This window comes from Pseudophryne corroboree, chromosome 5 (assembly GCF_028390025.1).
Source record: "Pseudophryne corroboree isolate aPseCor3 chromosome 5, aPseCor3.hap2, whole genome shotgun sequence".
Taxonomy (NCBI): domain Eukaryota; kingdom Metazoa; phylum Chordata; class Amphibia; order Anura; family Myobatrachidae; genus Pseudophryne; species Pseudophryne corroboree.
In genome coordinates, this window is record NC_086448.1 from 38,893,259 (window position 1) to 38,907,015 (window position 13,757).

Here is a 13,757-nt window from a genome sequence, read left to right on the forward strand (position 1 = left end):
TGGCCGACACAAACACCGGGCCCATCTAGGAGTGGCACTGCAGTGTCACGCAGGATGGCCCTTCCAAAAAACCCTCCCCAAACAGCACATGACGCAAAGAAAAAAAGAGGCGCAATGAGGTAGCTGACTGTGTGAGTAAGATTAGCGACCCTAGTGGCCGACACAAACACCGGGCACATCTAGGAGTGGCACTGCAGTGTCACGCAGGATGTCCCTTCCAAAAAACCCTCCCCAAACAGCACATGACGCAAAGAAAAAAAGAGGCGCAATGAGGTAGCTGACTGTGTGAGTAAGATTAGCGACCCTAGTGGCCGACACAAACACCGGGCCCATCTAGGAGTGGCACTGCAGTGTCACGCAGGATGTCCCTTCCAAAAAACCCTCCCCAAACAGCACATGACGCAAAGAAAAAAAGAGGCGCAATGAGGTAGCTGACTGTGTGAGTAAGATTAGCGACCCTAGTGGCCGACACAAACACCGGGCCCATCTAGGAGTGGCACTGCAGTGTCACGCAGGATGTCCCTTCCAAAAAACCCTCCCCAATCAGCACATGATGCAAAGAAAAAGAAAAGAAAAAAGAGGTGCAAGATGGAATTATCCTTGGGCCCTCCCACCCACCCTTATGTTGTATAAACAAAACAGGACATGCACACTTTAACCAACCCATCATTTCAGTGACAGGGTCTGCCACACGACTGTGACTGATATGACGGGTTGGTTTGGACCCCCCCCAAAAAAGAAGCAATTAATCTCTCCTTGCACAAACTGGCTCTACAGAGGCAAGATGTCCACCTCATCTTCACCCTCCGATATATCACCGTGTACATCCCCCTCCTCACAGATTATCAATTCGTCCCCACTGGAATCCACCATCTCAGCTCCCTGTGTACTTTGTGGAGGCAATTGCTGCTGGTCAATGTCTCCGCGGAGGAATTGATTATAATTCATTTTAATGAACATCATCTTCTCCACATTTTCTGGATGTAACCTCGTACGCCGATTGCTGACAAGGTGAGCGGCGGCACTAAACACTCTTTCGGAGTACACACTTGTGGGAGGGCAACTTAGGTAGAATAAAGCCAGTTTGTGCAAGGGCCTCCAAATTGCCTCTTTTTCCTGCCAGTATAAGTACGGACTGTGTGACGTGCCTACTTGGATGCGGTCACTCATATAATCCTCCACCATTCTATCAATGTTGAGAGAATCATATGCAGTGACAGTAGACGACATGTCCGTAATCGTTGTCAGGTCCTTCAGTCCGGACCAGATGTCAGCATCAGCAGTCGCTCCAGACTGCCCTGCATCACCGCCAGCGGGTGGGCTCGGAATTCTGAGCCTTTTCCTCGCACCCCCAGTTGCGGGAGAATGTGAAGGAGGAGATGTTGACAGGTCGCGTTCCGCTTGACTTGACAATTTTGTCACCAGCAGGTCTTTCAACCCCAGCAGACCTGTGTCTGCCGGAAAGAGAGATCCAAGGTAGGCTTTAAATCTAGGATCGAGCACGGTGGCCAAAATGTAGTGCTCTGATTTCAACAGATTGACCACCCGTGAATCCTTGTTAAGCGAATTAAGGGCTGCATCCACAAGTCCCACATGCCTAGCGGAATCGCTCCGTGTTAGCTCCTTCTTCAATGCCTCCAGCTTCTTCTGCAAAAGCCTGATGAGGGGAATGACCTGACTCAGGCTGGCAGTGTCTGAACTGACTTCACGTGTGGCAAGTTCAAAGGGCATCAGAACCTTGCACAACGTTGAAATCATTCTCCACTGCACTTGAGACAGGTGCATTCCATCTCCTATATCGTGCTCAATTGTATAGGCTTGAATGGCCTTTTGCTGCTCCTCCAACCTCTGAAGCATATAGAGGGTTGAATTCCACCTCGTTACCACTTCTTGCTTCAGATGATGGCAGGGCAGGTTCAGTAGTTTTTGGTGGTGCTCCAGTCTTCTGTACGTGGTGCCTGTACGCCGAAAGTGTCCCGCAATTTTTCTGGCCACCGACAGCATCTCTTGCACGCCCCTGTCGTTTTTTAAAAAATTCTGCACCACCAAATTCAAGGTATGTGCAAAACATGGGACGTGCTGGAATTTGCCCATATTTAATGCACACACAATATTGCTGGCGTTGTCCGATGCCACAAATCCACAGGAGAGTCCAATTGGGGTAAGCCATTCCGCGATGATCTTCCTCAGTTGCCGTAAGAGGTTTTCAGCTGTGTGCGTATTCTGGAAAGCGGTGATACAAAGCGTAGCCTGCCTAGGAAAGAGTTGGCGTTTGCGAGATGCTGCTACTGGTGCCGCCGCTGCTGTTCTTGCGGCGGGAGTCCATACATCTACCCAGTGGGCTGTCACAGTCATATAGTCCTGACCCTGCCCTGCTCCACTTGTCCACATGTCCGTGGTTAAGTGGACATTGGGTACAACTGCATTTTTTAGGACACTGGTGAGTCTTTTTCTGACGTCCGTGTACATTCTCGGTATCGCCTGCCTAGAGAAGTGGAACCTAGATGGTATTTGGTAACGGGGGCACACTGCCTCAATAAATTGTCTAGTTCCCTGTGAACTAACGGCGGATACCGGACGCACGTCTAACACCAACATAGTTGTCAAGGACTCAGTTATCCGCTTTGCAGTAGGATGACTGCTGTGATATTTCATCTTCCTCGCAAAGGACTGTTGAACAGTCAATTGCTTACTGGAAGTAGTACAAGTGGGCTTACGACTTCCCCTCTGGGATGACCATCGACTCCCAGCGGCAACAACAGCAGCGCCAGCAGCAGTAGGCGTTACACGCAAGGATGCATCGGAGGAATCCCAGGCAGGAAAGGACTCGTCAGACTTGCCAGTGACATGGCCTGCAGGACTATTGGCATTCCTGGGGAAGGAGGAAATTGACACTGAGGGAGTTGGTGGGGTGGTTTGCGTGAGCTTGGTTACAAGAGGAAGGGATTTACTGGTCAGTGGACTGCTTCCGCTGTCACCCAAAGTTTTTGAACTTGTCACTGACTTATTATGAATGCGCTGCAGGTGACGTATAAGGGAGGATGTTCCGAGGTGGTTAACGTCCTTACCCCTACTTATTACAGCTTGACAAAGGGAACACACGGCTTGACACCTGTTGTCCGCATTTCTGGTGAAATACCTCCACACCGAAGAGCTGATTTTTTTGGTATTTTCACCTGGCATGTCAACGGCCATATTCCTCCCACGGACAACAGGTGTCTCCCCGGGTGCCTGACTTAAACAAACCACCTCACCATCAGAATCCTCCTGGTCAATTTCCTCCCCAGCGCCAGCAACACCCATATCCTCCTCATCCTGGTGTACTTCAACACTGACATCTTCAATCTGACTATCAGGAACTGGACTGCGGGTGCTCCTTCCAGCACTTGCAGGGGGCATGCAAATAGTGGAAGGCGCATGCTCTTCACGTCCAGTGTTGGGAAGGTCAGGCATCGCAAACGACACAATTGGACTCTCCTTGTGGATTTGGGATTTCAAAGAACGCACAGTTCTTTGCGGTGCTTTTGCCAGCTTGAGTCTTTTCAGTTTTCTAGCGAGAGGCTGAGTGCTTCCATCCTCATGTGAAGCTGAACCACTAGCCATGAACATAGGCCAGGGCCTCAGCCGTTCCTTGCCACTCCGTGTGGTAAATGGCATATTGGCAAGTTTACGCTTCTCCTCCGACAATTTTATTTTAGGTTTTGGAGTCCTTTTTTTTCTGATATTTGGTGTTTTGGATTTGACATGCTCTGTACTATGACATTGGGCATCGGCCTTGGCAGACGACGTTGCTGGCATTTCATCGTCTCGGCCATGACTAGTGGCAGCAGCTTCAGCACGAGGTGGAAGTGGATCTTGATCTTTCCCTAATTTTGGAACCTCAACTTTTTTGTTCTCCATATTTTATAGGCAGAACTAAAAGGCACCTCAGGTAAACAATGGAGATGGATGGATTGGATACTAGTATACAATTATGGACGGACTGCCACGGTTAGGTGGTATAAAAAAACCACGGTTAGGTGGTATATATTATAATAATAATACAATTATGGATGGACGGACTGCCTGCCGACTGCCGACACAGAGGTAGCCACAGCCGTGAACTACCGCACTGTACACTGGTTGATAAAGAGATAGTAGTATACTCGTAACAACTAGTATGACACTATGACGACGGTATAAAGAATGGAAAAAAAACCACGGTTAGGTGGTATATATTATAATAATAATACAATTATGGATGGACGGACTGCCTGCCGACTGCCGACACAGAGGTAGCCACAGCCGTGAACTACCGCACTGTACACTGGTTGATAAAGAGATAGTAGTATACTCGTAACAACTAGTATGACACTATGACGACGGTATAAAGAATGAAAAAAAAACCACGGTTAGGTGGTATATATTATAATAATAATACAATTATGGATGGACGGACTGCCTGCCGACTGCCGACACAGAGGTAGCCACAGCCGTGAACTACCGCACTGTACACTGGTTGATAAAGAGATAGTAGTATACTCGTAACAACTAGTATGACACTATGACGACGGTATAAAGAATGAAAAAAAAACCACGGTTAGGTGGTATATATTATAATAATAATACAATTATGGATGGACGGACTGCCTGCCGACTGCCGACACAGAGGTAGCCACAGCCGTGAACTACCGCACTGTACACTGGTTGATAAAGAGATAGTAGTATACTCGTAACAATTAGGATGACACTATGACGGTATAAAGAATGAAAAAAAAAACCACGGTTAGGTGGTAGGTATATAATAATAAATAATACAATTCTGGTCGGACGGACTGCCTGCCGTGTGCCGACCCAGAGGTAGCCACAGCCGTGAACTACCGCACTGTACACTGGTTGATAAAGAGATAGTAGTATACTCGTAACAATTAGGATGACACTATGACGGTATAAAGAATGAAAAAAAAAACCACGGTTAGGTGGTAGGTATATAATAATAAATAATACAATTCTGGTCGGACGGACTGCCTGCCGTGTGCCGACACAGAGGTAGCCACAGCCGTGAACTACCGCACTGTACACTGGTTGATAAAGAGATAGTAGTATACTCGTAACAATTAGGATGACACTATGACGGTATAAAGAATGAAAAAAAAAACCACGGTTAGGTGGTAGGTATATAATAATAAATAATACAATTCTGGTCGGACGGACTGCCTGCCGTGTGCCGACACAGAGGTAGCCACAGCCGTGAACTACCGCACTGTACACTGGTTGATAAAGAGATAGTAGTATACTCGTAACAATTAGGATGACACTATGACGGTATAAAGAATGAAAAAAAAAACCACGGTTAGGTGGTAGGTATATAATAATAAATAATACAATTCTGGTCGGACGGACTGCCTGCCGTGTGCCGACACAGAGGTAGCCACAGCCGTGAACTACCGCACTGTACACTGGTTGATAAAGAGATAGTAGTATACTCGTAACAATTAGGATGACACTATGACGGTATAAAGAATGAAAAAAAAACCACGGTTAGGTGGTAGGTATATAATAATAAATAATACAATTCTGGTCGGACGGACTGCCTGCCGTGTGCCGACACAGAGGTAGCCACAGCCGTGAACTACCGCACTGTACACTGGTTGATAAAGAGATAGTAGTATACTCGTAACAATTAGGATGACACTATGACGGTATAAAGAATGAAAAAAAAACCACGGTTAGGTGGTAGGTATATAATAATAAATAATACAATTCTGGTCGGACGGACTGCCTGCCGTGTGCCGACACAGAGGTAGCCACAGCCGTGAACTACCGCACTGTACACTGGTTGATAAAGAGATAGTAGTATACTCGTAACAATTAGGATGACACTATGACGGTATAAAGAATGAAAAAAAAAACCACGGTTAGGTGGTAGGTATATAATAATAAATAATACAATTCTGGTCGGACGGACTGCCTGCCGTGTGCCGACACAGAGGTAGCCACAGCCGTGAACTACCGCACTGTACACTGGTTGATAAAGAGATAGTAGTATACTCGTAACAATTAGGATGACACTATGACGGTATAAAGAATGAAAAAAAAAACCACTGTTAGGTGGTAGGTATATAATAATAAATAATACAATTCTGGTCGGACGGACTGCCTGCCGTGTGCCGACACAGAGGTAGCCACAGCCGTGAACTACCGCACTGTACACTGGTTGATAAAGAGATAGTAGTATACTCGTAACAATTAGGATGACACTATGACGGTATAAAGAATGAAAAAAAAACCACGGTTAGGTGGTAGGTATATAATAATAAATAATACAATTCTGGTCGGACGGACTGCCTGCCGTGTGCCGACACAGAGGTAGCCACAGCCGTGAACTACCGCACTGTACTGTGTCTGCTGCTAATATAGACTGGTTGATATTTAAAGAGATATTAGTAGTATACAACAATACTATACTGGTGGTCAGGCACTGGTCACCACTCCTGCAGCAAAAGTGTGCACTGTTAATTAATATAATTGTACTCCTGGCTCCTGCTAACAACCTGCAGTGCTCCCCAGTCTCCCCCACAATTAATTATAAGCTTTTAATTTATACATTGATGACTGTGCAGCACACTGGGCTGAGCTGAGTGCACACAGACTGAGTCACACTGTGTGACTGACTGTGCTGTGTATCGTTTTTTTTTTCAGGCAGAGAACGGATATAGCAGAGAGAAGTGAACGGATATATTATATTAAATAAAAGTTAACTAGCAACTGCACTGGTCACTGACTGTGGTAAACTAACTCTGTCTGCGACTCTGCACAATCTCTCTCTCTCTATCTAATCTATCTCTATTCTAATGGAGAGGACGCCAGACACGTCCTCTCCCTATCAATCTCAATGCACGAGTGAAAATGGCGGCGACGCGCGGCTCCTTATATAGAATCCGAGTCTCGCGATAGAATCCGAGCCTCGCGAGAATCCGACAGCGTCATGATGACGTTCGGGCGCGCTCGGGTTAACCGAGCAAGGCGGGAAGATCCGAGTCGCTCGGACCCGTGAAAAAAAACATGAAGTTCGGGCGGGTTCGGATTCCGAGGAACCGAACCCGCTCATCTCTAATGGCCACACCCCCATACTGATGTGGCAACACCCCCTTTTCAAGACTGTCCTGATCTGAATATCCCCAGTGCTTATACTGATGAGTATACCTAGACACAAACAGTAGTATCCACGCAAAATAAATCCACTGCTTAGCGCTGGGGCTGCATCTTGCCGTGTGTGGGAGCCTTCAGTCATTTCCAGCAATTAATTTGATGTATTATTTGGATATTACTTTGGGTCCACAGAGTGATGTTGACTAATATGCACACACGGTATGGGCATACAGTACTTACTGTATTGCTAAAGCTAATTACACCACAACATTGTTTCATATACTGTAGTTTGCACAAAATGGAAAGCTGCTCAATCAGATTGTAATGTCACTCAGGTGCTAAAAGGGAGGGGTAATTCTGTGTAGGAAAAAACTATGTGTTCCCTAATGCACACCGAGTGAAAAATATTACTACATAATAGTCAGATAATACGTAGATCTTAGTTGCGTATATCTGCAGATATAGGGTTAATCCCCCAGGCCGATCGACAAGGCTTCTCCGTCACTGGGGGTCCCTAATACTAGGTATGGGTCCGGGGTGCAGGACCCCACGATGTCGGCACAGGATGGCCATCCCAGGTCAGCACACAGGTGAGAATTAATAGGGGTTAATAAGAAGCACAGAAGTGCTATGTAAGTGGTGTGATTAAAATAATATATACAAAGTGATAGGGAAAATCATAAGTGTTAATAAAGTGTTAGGGTGTGCCGACCTGAAGCAGCCCAGCCATACCGACACAGGGGCCACCGCACCCCACACCCACCCCATAAATAATTACAAATATGTCTGGGTTAAATTCCCAGTGTAAGGCCACATGGTAATGGCTCCTACAGCATCTGAGAGCCAGCTTACCTGGGGATACCCCTGGCTTCCCCTATGGCACTCTGGAGTCAGCAATCCCTCCTAATGCTGACCCATCTATGCCTCTCTAAATACAATGCATTAGGGAACACATAGTTTTTTCATATACTGTAGTTTGCCAGTATATCATGATGCATTTATATATTTTTCTGTAGGGGGAACTAGGACTCATGGGTCCTCCTGGTCCTACAGGATTGGATGGCATGAAGGTGAGTTCATTATTAAAATGTCAAAACAAGCCGCACTTTGTAAAATAATCCAGTATTTTTGGGGGGGCTGCCTGCATCTCACTCTGACTGCAGGAATATTACATTAATGGACTGACACAAGGGTGTTCCAAGAGTAGTGCTTAATCGATAGCCCAGCAGTACCCATAATTTGCTGTTACAAAGTATATTATTGTCTGTATTTTGCTATGGAATGGTTTGTTGTAATGATCCATGGTGCCTCTACAAGAGTATTGCACAGCAGTCAGTCTCGCTTAGTTGAATTCCTTTCTCCACCCATTTAGGACAAAGGTCAGACAGGTAGAATGTTGCTAATTTCTGACCAGGAAACAACTGTGTTCCAGGTCAGACTCACTCATGGTAACATGATGATGTCATTAATGTGAATGGAGAACTTTGTTTTATTGATACACCAATGTCATTCCACTGTCAACTTTGCATGCAATGAGGTTACAGAAGGCCAGCATTCCTGCTCCAAAAAGTGTGGCAGCATTCTACACCACTGGTCTGACTCTGCCCCTCAGATGGCCTGGTCTCTCTAGGCTAAAGACAACAACTTCAACTCATTTGTAATGACCCTGGCTATAACTACTGACATTACACCTTCCACCCAGCCCATAATGATCTGCCACTGAATATAGTACCGAGTCATATTAGTGGCCCCGCTGCACAGACATGAGGTTCTATACAGAAGTAAAATCTGAGGATTCCAAAAATAAATCTAAGTCAATTCTGCCACTTTTTATACAGACAATCTTCTATATCATACTGCCCCTTTGTTATGAATCACCCCCTTAGTTTACCAGAACAGAATATCCATTTCTTGAAAAAGCTGCATGGTGCGGAGAAATGCGTTGAAAGAAATCTCCAGATCATGAGTATTGCTGTTCATTGCATCACCCTTGACTTACACACAGCTCAACTGTGTGACTTACCATCAGCTTACGTCTTTGCTCCGGCCACACGCTCACCTCAAACAAACTGGTGAGGTTTGCGGGACCAGAGCTACGAACTACCTCTGGTAGGTGCCCGGTCAGGAAACCGCTACTGGCCAAGTGAGCTACAACCACAGACAGTGGCTTCAATCAGTGCACTGGCCTCATTACAGCTGATGTGAGACGGACAGCGCTGTAAAAACCTCCACTAATGAGTCCAGTGGGTGAGACTGAAGGGACTTCATCGAGAGTCTCCAAAGCTTACATCTAATAACTGTCTATAGCTCACTTATGAAACTGCATCCAGAGATATATGATACAGCTCTCAAATAAATACCTTAGAGATTGCTTATGAGCAGGGCTGCCAACAGAAATTGTAGGTCCCGGGAGTGACAAAATAGATAGGCGCTCCCCCCCCCACCCAAAAAAAGAAGATTCTCCCGCACCGCTCCACCCCTATGTGATGTCATACATTGTGACGTTACAATAGATGGAGCGTTGCGGACTACAGGAACGGTTCGCAAAGAGCTGATACACAGAGAGGTCCTCCCTGCGCATCAGCCCACTGTTGTTTCACAGCCTGGATCAGCTCTCCTGGTATTGGCGGTAGGAGCCTGGAGTGAGCCCCCCCCCCCCCCTCTGTTAGGGCCTGGGACACCAGTCCCCACAGTCCCCCCCCTGTTGGCTGCCCTGCTTATCAGACTATTGATCTAGTTGCTGGAAACTTATATCTGCCGTGTTATTGCTACTATTGTCACTCAGCTTCCTAATTAACGTTTTACTGTATCAAATACTCGTTTTACCATGTATATCTATTTTATGGTATATTAAATTGTTATTTTTTTATTCAAAGTGGGGTGAGTGCTGCATTAGCAGCGTTATCTGTTTTTTTACTTAATGCCAGTATGAACAGCATAAAATGTACAATATAAAAGTGACGTGAGTCCTGGTTCCAGTTCTTGTGTGCAGCTATACTGCAATTGTAAGATCTGTAACTTTTGTTCTGACTGGCTTCTCACGTATCATTGTGATGCAGATAAATAGTAGCTGAACACACAGTGCTCCTGTCAGTGCTAATGCTGCCATGTGTGACAGGAGAGGTACTTTGCCACCTGTAAGCAACACACAGGGTCCTGGGGGTGGATGGGAAGTGTGGATGGACCGGGTTCCCATCCATTTGGCCCAGACCAGGTCTTATAGGCTTCTTAGCCCAAGAAGCTGCTTCATCAGCCAGCACCTGGGTGCTGGGTTTAAAGCAGAGTCTCTCCCATGAGTCAGGGCTCCTGAAGGCAGTTGGTGTCCAGGTGATAGGCCTGCTAGGGACAGTGGGATCCGGAGGGCTGGGCCACTAGTTTCAGGATGCCGGAACCTGAACGGTTCCTTATTAAGTAAGAGGGAGTGAGGCAGGGCCTAACCTCCCTGGTAGTTTATACTAAAGACAGTGATCTTTGTTTTATGTATATCTTTGTTTTTGAGCTACCTGAATAAAAGGTATTTGTTGTTTTTGCACAAGCCTGGAGTCGGTCGTTTGTGGAATTTTTGTAGCAAAGCGCATTTTAGCAAGACTCCTGTTACACATGTTATACACAGTTACAAAGGATTCAGAACTGCTACTTCCCATGTAATAATATCAGCAATATGACTATCTTTTCATTTTCAATCACAGGGCGGCAAAGGAGACCACGGGGAACACGGAGAGCCTGGACCGAAAGGTGAACAGGTAAAATGTATTTGGACTTGTACAAATTACAAGCACAGAATATATATATATATATATATATATATATATATATATGTGTATGTATTTGAAATCTATGGAAGGTGTTACTATAAACATCACATGTTGCTGACAGCGGTAAAAACTTACATATATGTACCTAAAATGACACGCGGTCATTTTAAAGGCACTATCCATCCAAAACTTTTTTTGGTTTGTTTTTTTAACGTTACTCTGGTGCGTTCCTTCCTCTTTTAAATTGTTAGTGCCTGTCCCTAGTCCTCTACGTACAAGTCTCAGGTAGCTGTTGGATTACAAAATACTCATTATGTGTGTGCCTTGTGGAATAATTCAGGGAGCTACTATAAGTGCAAGCAGAGATTGCTGCTGTACACAGCGTCCCAACTACTGACTGACACCTCGCGGAACGAAAGTGCCGAAAGTGCCTCAGATTTCCGTGTGTGCATACTGTATATTACACATCCTGTGTACACCATATTCAGCACTGCCACTTACTTTATTAGAAATTGTGACATCCCTTTGATACACTGTTGGGAGAAATGCAAAAAAAAACAACAACCCAAAAACTGGACACACCATGCGGCACTGCAAGGGGGCGGAAATACATTTATGTATTATTTTTGCATGCAGGGTAAATACCGAATGCTTTTGCATGTAGCCCACAAACACTGTACTAGTGGACAGCTTGCAATTTAGGTTTGAACTTGGACACACTCCTTCCAAATCTAAATCTGTTTCTGGTCTACTTTGCTCCCAACTCTAAATCTGCCCCAAACTCCAGTGATACCACGATCACGTTTTTCTCTCATTTGTAAAAAAAAAACATTATGGTTATTTGGTGCTTGTGTTATTAGTATATAAACTGCACTGTGTATTCTAGAGGAGCGATGTACCCGTTCTTTGGCAGCATTGATGCATACCCCTGCACATCTTGAGCAATCATCGTCATTCTGTATTCAGCTGATTTTTAACTCTTTCCTGTTCTGTTCCAGGGTGTTCCGGGAATGCCGGGATTTGTCGGATCACCTGGTAATGCCGGCCCACCTGTAAGTTTTGTTTTTGTTTGGTTCATATTTTATTAAAAAGGAAATTCTAAGGGCCAAAGTACAAAACTAGGCGTGTTTCTTATTTAATATTATTACCCCTTTAAATACAGCTTCCGAAACTGCAGAAGACGCGGCGGCTTTGATAGTGCTGCATAGTAAATTTACCCCTTAGCTGTTTAAGCCATAGCGACATTCTAAAAAGTTCATTTATAAAACAGGTAAAGGTTGATGGACTATAATTATTATCACCATTGGTTTTTTTTTTATATCACTTTATTCAGTGTGCACTGGATTAACTATAGGCAGCACATTTATTACATAGGGGGTCATTCCGAGTTGATCTCTCGCTAGCAACTTTTTGCAGCGCTGTGATCAGGTTAAAGCTTGGCAAAACTGCGCATGCATAATGCACCGCAATGTGCAGGTGCGTCGTCCGGGTATGGGTACGTAGAGAATCAGTGCTGGACGATGCATTTAATGAAGAATCCATTAGCACAGCCGATCGCAAGGTGATTGACAGAAAGAGACCGTTTTCTGGGAGTGTTTGGAAAAATGCAGGCATGTACAAGCGTTTGCAGGGCGGGTGTATGATGTCGATTCTGGGACCAAAAAGACTGAAGTGATCGCAGCGGCTGAGTAAGTCCAGAGCTACTCAGAAACTGCAAAAAACTTTTTTGTGCCGTCGGCTGCAAAAGCGTTTGCACACTTGCAAAGCGAAAATACACTCCCCCGTGGGCGGCGACTATCTGATCGCAGCGTTGCAAAAAGTTGCTAGCAAGCGATCAACTCGGAATGAGGGCCATAGTTACTCTACTTTTGCCCTAATTCTAAGTGAAAGTGGAATATTCACTGCACAAGGTGAATGTTCTGGATGTACTTAGAAAAAAACAGTTAGATTTTGGACGGAGCGTCGTCCTCACTCAGCTCAGCGTGATGTCCGCGCAGCCTGGAGGGAGAAGAAAGCCAGTAAGAGAATCCTTTATATAGCCGTAGCTCGGAGACATCATTAGGACCTGGTGCTGCTTTTTACATGTGCCGTATGAATTATGGCCTTAGTTTAAAAAAAAAAATAATGGATAAAATATGTGATGACAATAATGATATATTTAATAAGAATAAAGCATTGACTCAGATGCCGTGCCACGGATAGCTAGTTTTGCACTTTATCTTATTTTACGCTCTGCGGCCGCACACAAATACTGTATGAAGCACAATGTACCGAGGTCTTAGAAGCTGTACTATTCTCACAATGGCGGCAGTGTAAACTTGCACAGTGTTGTGTGGCGGGAGGCATGAGGCATGAGGCGGCTCAGTCATATCAGCCTAAATCCCCCTTTCTAACACTAATATGTTTCACGTCTGTCTTTTATTCAGGGATTGGATGGCTTACCCGGAGCAATTGGCCCTAGTGGACCGAAAGGAGAAACTGTGAGTTGTGTATACACCTATATTGGTCCGCATGTTCCAGATAAAAGCATGATAAATAATATTATATTGTGTATTGTATAATCTGCTTGTTACATTGTATAATGTTCTGTTTGTCAGAGTGATACTATTATGTACTGTAATAATAATGGGAAAAAAAAAAGTTTAGGCTGATTACTGAAATCATAAACATTGTAATGTAATCATTGTTTAATATCACTCCTACACACAACTCTTAGCACAGATACACTGTGTACAGATGCAGCCACTCTCATCTAGGCTTCTCTGCTGCACCTAGGTGCACCAAGTGTTATTAACATAAGTGCTTCATCTATTGTTCTCAGCTGCAATACAATACAGAGAGAACAATACAGCAGGGGATTGCCCAGTCTCA

At 45.0% G+C, this 13,757-nt stretch overlaps 1 protein-coding gene across 1 annotated transcript in view; it reads left to right on the forward strand.

Annotated features, from left to right (window-relative positions):
* COL22A1 (collagen type XXII alpha 1 chain) overlaps nucleotides 1–13,757 on the forward strand; it is a 381,368-nt gene that overhangs the window by 261,773 nt on the left and 105,838 nt on the right. The window contains exons 35-38 of the mRNA XM_063925140.1: nucleotides 8,148–8,201; nucleotides 10,821–10,874; nucleotides 11,885–11,938; nucleotides 13,313–13,366. Coding sequence (XP_063781210.1) covers nucleotides 8,148–8,201; nucleotides 10,821–10,874; nucleotides 11,885–11,938; nucleotides 13,313–13,366 — 216 coding nt within the window. The remainder of the gene's footprint in view (nucleotides 1–8,147; nucleotides 8,202–10,820; nucleotides 10,875–11,884; nucleotides 11,939–13,312; nucleotides 13,367–13,757) is intronic.